The 7,567-nt window shown below is 56.4% G+C and overlaps 1 protein-coding gene across 1 annotated transcript; it reads right to left on the bottom strand.

Moving 5' to 3' along the window:
- Positions 1-705: 705 nt before the first annotated feature.
- On the bottom strand, positions 706-1,473 carry LOC141974214 (olfactory receptor 14J1-like). Its single transcript, XM_074933553.1, has one exon. The coding sequence runs from the start codon at positions 1,471-1,473 to the stop codon at positions 706-708; it is 768 nt and encodes a 255-aa protein (XP_074789654.1).
- Positions 1,474-7,567: the final 6,094 nt, after the last annotated feature.

The following is a 7,567-nucleotide window of genomic DNA, read 5'->3' on the forward strand; positions in this document are numbered from 1 at the left end:
CAGAAAAAGGCTCCTCAGGCTTCTCCAGCTTCCCCTGCCGTAGAGAAACATCCCCGAGCTGCTGCATTAGAAATAAGTTTATGGTGGTGATTTATTTCCCCTGGCTGCACAGTGCTGATCCTCTGCTTTTCTTGGGGAATGTTCCAGCCCCTAGAAATCTTTTCAGCAGTGAGATATTTCCATGCTGACCTGACCTGTCACTCCTACACCCTGTCCCCTTGCTCTCACAGGACTCGTGGTGCTGCTCTGGATAGAGAGTCGGCTGTGGTGCCTGAAAGCCATGGGGTGACAGTCCCAGGCACATCCCTGGGATCATTCTCCATCTTCGGGGGAACTCAGCACCCACGGGGGAAGGCTCAGCCCAGGACCTTTCCCTAACACATCGCCCCATGCCCTCCTTCCATGGACAACCCAAGCCCCTTGTGGGGACAATTTCTTCAGCCTGCCCTCAGCTTTGGAAGAAGAGCCCAACGTGCAGACATTGAGGAAATCCCCTTTTATTACAGAGGTGCCACATGGGAGCCCAGCTGTACCATCGTGCCAGACACACGGGAACAGAGCTCTGGGTCAGACAGGCTGGGTCATGCCTCTGGGGAAGTGGAGTGGGTGCAGACATGGACAAACATGGTTATCACAGATAAAATGCCCGAATGCAGGAGGTTCCCTGAATGAATGTGAAATCACTTCTGAAGAGACACGGGCAGGTTAATGGTGCTGATAAACAGCTGATTGAATCAGCTTCTTCAGTGTCTGTTTAAGCTCCTGGTCCCTGATGCTGTAGATGAGGGGGTTCACTGCTGGAGGCACCACCGAGTACAGAAATGACACCACTAGGTCCAGGGATGGGGAGGAGATGGAGGGGGGCTTCAGGTTGGCAAATGTGCCAGTGCTGATAAAGAGGGAGACCACGGCCAGGTGAGGGAGGCACGTGGAAAAGGCTTTGTGCCGTCCCTGCTCAGAGGGGATCCTCAGCACGGCCCTGAAGATCTGCACATAGGACACCACAATGAACACAAAACACCCAAAAGCCAAAGAGATACTAATTAAAAGAAGCCCAACTTCCCTGAGGTAGGAGTGTGAGCAGGAGAGCTTGAGGATCTGGGGGATTTCACAGAAGAACTGGTCCAGAACATTGCCTTTACAGAATGTAAGTGAAAATGTGTTGGCCGTGTGCAGGAGAGAATTGAGGAACCCAGTGCCCCAGGCAGCTGCTGCCATGTGGACACAAGCTCTGCTGCCCAGGAGGGTCCCGTAGTGCAGGGGTTTGCAGATGGCAACGTAGCGGTCGTAGGACATGATGGTGAGGAGAGAAAACTCTGCTGAGATAAAAAAGAGAAAGAAAAGTACTTGGCAAGCACATCCCAAGTAGGAGATGTGCCTGTTGTCCCAGAGGGAGTTGGCCATGGCTTTGGGGAGAGTGGTGGAGAGGGAGCCCAGGTCGAGGAGGGAGAGGTTGAGGAGGAAGAAGTACATGGGGGTGTGCAGGCGGTGGTCACAGGCGATGGCGGTGATGATGAGGCCGTTGCCCAGGAGGGCAGCCAGGGAGATGCCCAGGAAGAGCCAGAAGTGCAGGAGCTGCAGCTCCCGTCTGTCTGCGAATGCCAGGAGGAGGAACTCGGTGATGGAGCTGCCGTTGGACATTTGCTCCCTCACGGCACGAGGGCCTGTTCACAGAGGAAAAAGCATCAATCAGTCGGGACAGATTTCTCATTTCTCTCCATCCAGTTCCTCACGGGGCTGCTGGAGAACACAGAGCTGCCCGGGGAGAGCTGTGCCCTTCTGGAGGACAGGCTGCAGCCCAGCAGGACCCCACTGGGAAAGAGTCCAGTGCCCTAAAGATGGGGTGTCCTGAGGGGGGAACTGGCTCCTTTGTGTCCCCCGGAGCCTGCAGATGGCGAGGGCACTCGGACATTTCACTCCCAGGGAAACATCTGCATGGCAGTGCCCACAGGTCTTGCTCCCAGCTGAACCCCCGCCCATCCCCGAACGTCCGGTGATCCCAACGCGGGGAGCAGAGGCCCACGGGGAAATGTGGGGAAATGCCCCAGTGCTGCTGGGAGGAGGCAGCACAGGGACAGCGGGTGGGGCTCTGCTGGCTGGGAGAGGAGACCAGGGGGCTCCTCTGGAGTGGGTGTCTGCACTGCAGGGGATGGCAGGGGGTGCCTGAATTCCTGCCCCCAAGGTGTTTCCAGCAGCAGCTCCCTCTGACTCCCTGCCCATGTCTCTGGTGCCTGGAGCTGTCCCAGCCAGGAGCTGCTTCTCTGTCCCCACGTCTCCTCCCTGTCAGTGCTCACAGCCCCCATCCCACCCGCTGGGTGCTCAGCTCTGCCCTGCAGACCCCTCCTGGCAGCAGGGCCCTGCCCAGGGGCAGCTCTGCCTCTGCAGGGGCTCAGGAGACAATTAAAGATGTGCTAATGAAACAGCTGCCTTAGCACTTTCTCTAGAAAGGAGGAATAAAATGCCACCTCCCCCTGCCCACCCAGCAAAACAAGAGTTCACTTACCATGTTACCTGCTGGGAAGATTTCTCCTGCAGTGAGCTCTCAGCACCCTGCCAGTGCCGTCTGCCTCTGCCCTCTCTGTGCCCGGCTCCTCTGCCCTCGGTGCCTGCAGGCAGTGCCCTCAGCCCTGCTGCGCTTTGCAGAGGAGCTGCTCCTGGGCAGAGCTGGCTCTCTGCAGCGCTGACCACTTGCCCTCAGCTCCCTCCAGCCCAGCAGCCCGGCCCAGCATCACAGCAGAATGCAAGCCCAAGGCATTTTAATGACTCCTTGAGGAGGGTTGGTCTGAGTCCACGGACCTCAGACAGTGATTGGATGATGAAGGTGCCAGTCAGGAAGTCAAAGCCAGAGGCCAACTGCAAAGTTTCTTGGAGTGTTAATGGCTCCCAGTGAGGACCATTCCTGACAAACCTCCTGCGGGGCTGGTTACAGCAGAAAACTCCCGGCAGAGATGACAGGGAAACAAAGGCCCTGTCAGTGTGGAACAGATTCTGAGCAAACCTGGGTGTGTTACATGGAGCAAAGGGCCACGCCCTGACCCCCAGCCCCTGGGAAGTCAGATGCTGTTCCTCAGGGCTCTTCCCGGGGCAGGGTGATGTGGGGATGGGCAATGCCAAGGGCAGGACTATGGTCCAACCCCTGCCAGGCTCTCGGCTGGGCAAGGGGAGGCCATGAGACCCAGTGCTGGAAGGGGAAGGGGCTTCCTCATGGCCACCAGTGGCAGAGACACCAGCCAGAGCCAAGGGCAGAGAGAGCTCAGCTCTGCTGGGGGATGCTCAGACTTTGCTCACCCCTCTGTCGTCTCCACCACAGGCTGTCCCACCGTGTCCCACACCTGCACCTCTTTCTCTGCCGGCTGGAGACGTCCACCCAGCTACCACACCCTGCTCTCCCCTGAGCATCTCCCTTCCTTTCCTGAGATCTCTGCGTCCTCCCTGCCTGCTCCTTGACACACAAAGCCTGGGGCTGCTCCAGTCTCCCTCGGGGTGACCTGTTCCACCACAGCACTGCCCTTCCAGGGACATTGCTCTGTGCCCAGCCTGGGCGTCCCCTGCTGTACTTTTTGGCATTAGTGTTTCTCACGCTCTTTCTTACTTCAATGAAATTCTCCATCATCTCTGTAATCCCCCGTCAGCCACTCTCAGGCTACTCCTATGGTGCCTGGAGCCTCCACACGGCTGGGCCAAAGAACTCCAGGTCCCTCAGGCACCCCACACAGTCCATGGGCACTGGGTCCCAAACCCCACCTTGGCAGAGCTTCACTCAACTCTCTCCAGGTCCCCCCCACTTCTCCAGAATGGGGACCCACTCCCTGGGACTCACCCATGTGTGTGGGGCCACACCAGTGTGAGTGGAGGGGGATGGTAACCCAGGGTGTCTGGGTGGCCCACGCTCCTCCCAATGCAGCCCCGTAGGCAGCTGCCCTTGTTCATCGTGTCCATCCTCTCCTGGCTCGTAGGGAATCCCTCACAGTGCCCAGGCCCTTCTCCTCAGAGCCGCTGCTCAGCCCGGCAGGTCCCAGCCTGCCCTCAGCTATGGGGCATTCACCCCCCATCCAACACTGAGGTACGTCTGGTTACTTCTCCGTGTAGAACTTCAAGTGGCTTCCGTTTTCCCAGACCCAGAGATTCTCAAGGTCCACACACACTGAAGCTCCATTTGGTCAGCTTTCCATGTTTGCGTGCAGCTGGCTTGACTGGGGTGTCTCTCCCAACAGAGAAACATGAGTTTTATGACACTGTCAATCCCTTCTCCTGCAGAAACCGTGAGTCCTCAGGGTCTGGTACTGATGAGGCTGTGGGGATGGACCCAGGAGGGAAATTGTCCTTCCTGGGCGAGAGCAGCAGGAATGTGTGGAGCTCTGCCTGGGCATGGAGGATGAGTCAGCTGAGAGCTGAAGGCTCCTGGGCAACACTGTGGTGGGTGGATGTCTGGTACAGACCCCCCGGTGACGAAGGGGCAGTAGATGAAGCCTTCATTCTACTGGAAGAAGCCCTGGTCCTCATGTCAGTCCTGACCTATCCCAATATTTGCTGAAGGGACAACACAGCAAAGTGAAAGTGATCCAGGAGGTTTTTGGAATTACTTGACAACATCATCCCAACAAGGGTGACGGAGGAGCCAGTGAGGGGAGGTGTCCTGCAGGAAATCAGACTTAGAAACAAGGGAGAGCTGGTCGGGGATGGAACAGTCAAGGGAGACAAAGGAGAGTCGAGGCTCCTGAGAGAAGGGAAGAAGGCAAAGAGCAGGACGTCAGGAGAGCAGGCTCTGGCCTGTTGAAATATCTCGTGGGCTGTGACCCTGCAGAGAAGAGGGGAGAGCTGTTTGATGGTCAAGAGTCCCGTCTTCAGGCGGCACAAAAGTCCATCCCTACAGGCAGGAAGTGAAGCAACATGGCAGGAGGCTGGTGTGGATGAGGAAGAAAGTCCTGACAAAAATGAAGCAGGAAGAGAAGAGGTAGCAGAGAGAAGGTGGGAGCTGGCTGCCTGCCAGCCTCAGTGGTTCCGTGACTGTGCTGGAGAGAGACCTTTGTGGTGGTGGAGGGCAGGTCCGGGAGGGATGAGGGATCCCCGGGCAGCTCCTGGACAGGTGGAGAGTCTGAGATCAGCTCCTGCAGAGATCACTCCTGGACACGTGTCTGGAGAGGCCAAGGGTTCCCACTCCCACAGCCCCGCACACAAACAGCCCAAACCTCGTTTCTCCTGTCTTCACTGACAGGGCTTGTGCTTGGCCTACAGACCTCCCGAGGTCCCCTCCAGGATGGGTGACGGTGCCTTTCCTTCCACCACAGCTCTTCCCTTGATGATGACCGGGAGAGCACCCACACTCCCCGTGACCATGGAGGGAGCAGATGTAACTGTAGAGATATCCTCTGTAGCTTTTGTGTCCCACTGAAGTCATTGAGTCGGGGTTACTTGGCAGGTCCTACGTGGGGCCTTTCGAACCTCCTGAAATGCAACAAGGCCAAGTGCAAGGTCCTGCATCTGGGTCAAGGCAAATCCCAGCATCAGCACAGGCTGGAGGATGAAGGTGCTGGGAGCAGTCCTGCAGAAAAGGACTTGGGGGTGCTGGTGCAGGAAAAGTTGACCCTGAGATGACAATGTGCACTCCGAGCCCAGGAAGCCAACCGTGTCCTGGACTGCATCAAATGAAGTGTGGCGGCAGCTCGAGGGAGGGGATGGTGCCGCTCTGCTGTGCTGAGAGCCCCCGGAGTGCTGCGTCCAGCTCGGGTTCTCAGCACGGCAGGGACATGGAACTCTTGGAGTGGCTCCAAAGGAGGGCCACAAAAATATTCAGAGGGATTCTTCAGCCTGGAGAAGAGAAGGCTCCAAGGAGACCTTGCTGCTGCCTTTCAGCGCTGAGAGGGGGCTTCAAAGTGAGATGGGGGGAGACTTTTGTGAAAGGACAGAGTGTAATGGTTCTCGACTAAAAGAGGGCAGATTCAGGGAGATAAAAGGAAGAACACTTTTACAGTGGCACTGGAGAAACCCTGGAACAGGCTGCCCAGAGCGGTGGTAGAGGCCCCGTCCCTGGGAACATTCAAGGTCGCTTTGGACGGGGCTTTGAGCCACGTGATCTAGTTGAAGGTGTCCCTGCTCATTGCAGGGGCTTGGATTAGATGGCATTTAAAGGTCTTTTCCAGCCCAAACTCTTCTGTCACTCTACTCTAGGACCCCTTCACAGCCACCTCCACGTTCCTTTTCTGCCTGGTTCCATCACCTCTGATTTCCTTCTCCCCCCGCCCCCAGGGGTGGTCACCTCTTCTGGTGGTTCCCTCCAGAGTCTCTTCAGCGATGGCCTCGGTGGGGCACGGTAATACCCTCAGACACACGGGGGTTGCTGCTGACTTTTAGTGCTCCAGAGCCTTGTTGGTTCTTCTTTCAGGATCTGCAGTTCAGGAATTTGGCACTAGAGGGCTCAGGAACAGACAAAATGCCCCGACAAGCCAAGGCAGTGGGCAGCACTTCCCTTAACTCCTCTCTTCTTAGGTGCTTCATCTCAGAGGTTTCAGGAGCACAGTCAACGTGAACAAGTTTCAGTTCTCAGGAACAGTAAGAAATCATTTATTCTTTTTCCATTTCCCTTCTGTTCTGGTTACAGATCATGTGATATCAATAAACTCCCGTTATTTCCCCAGTCTCCAAAACCTTTCAGAGATGATGGGGAGTGGCCTCTCTGTGACATCATCCTGCTCTCTCAGCACCCTGGGATGCAGCCCCTCTGCGCTTGTGGACTGGAAGGGTTGAGGTTCATCAAGTAGCCTCTGATCTAGTTTTCACCGCCCCCTGACTGTTCTGCTCCAGAGTCCTGCCTCGAGGCACAAAGGCCGGGCAGACCTTGCTGGGGAAGGCTGAGGAGAAGAGGACAGAGTGTCTCAGACCTTTCTCCACAGACCCTTACTACATGGAGCAGAGCTCCCACATTCTCTCTGCTACTTTGTTAACTCTTCCTGACGCAGACAACACCTTTGTTCTCATGCCCTTGACCTCACTTTCCAGTTTCCACTGAGTTTTGCTACAGACCATTGCCAAGCTGGGAAGATGCTCTTGCAGACCAGTTGCAGTGAGCTGGGCTTCCCTTCAGCGCTGCTGACCATGAGATCCCCACGGAAACTGCCCAGAACAGGCCAAAGGCTGCTCCTCTGAATTCTGGCGTCTGGTGTCTTCCAATCTGCTTCCTGCCTCCCCTCCAGAACTGGGGCCCTGCTATTTCAGGGTCATGGCAGCCAGTCTTCACAGCCCTGGCCAGCTCGGCCTTTCAGTGACCCCTCCCCTCTCCGGAGTGGGAAGGAAAAAACACAACAAAGAGCTCAGACATCAAGATCGGGACAGGGAGGGATGATTCACCCCTTATGGCCATGAGCGAAAGACAGACAGGTTAGGGGAACAAAAAACCCATCCATTTAATTCCAACACTAACAACAAAAGTTAAACCCCAGACTGGGACACTGAGAGGTTTTACCACATGTAAAAGCCCCTTCCCCCTCCCCTGCTTTCTTCCTAGGCTCAGCTTTGCTCCTGATTTCTCTCCCTCCTCCCTCGCAGTGGCGCAGGGGGGCAGGGGATGGGG

This window comes from Athene noctua, unplaced genomic scaffold (assembly GCF_965140245.1).
Source record: "Athene noctua unplaced genomic scaffold, bAthNoc1.hap1.1 HAP1_HAP1_scaffold_36, whole genome shotgun sequence".
Taxonomy (NCBI): Eukaryota; Metazoa; Chordata; class Aves; order Strigiformes; family Strigidae; genus Athene; species Athene noctua.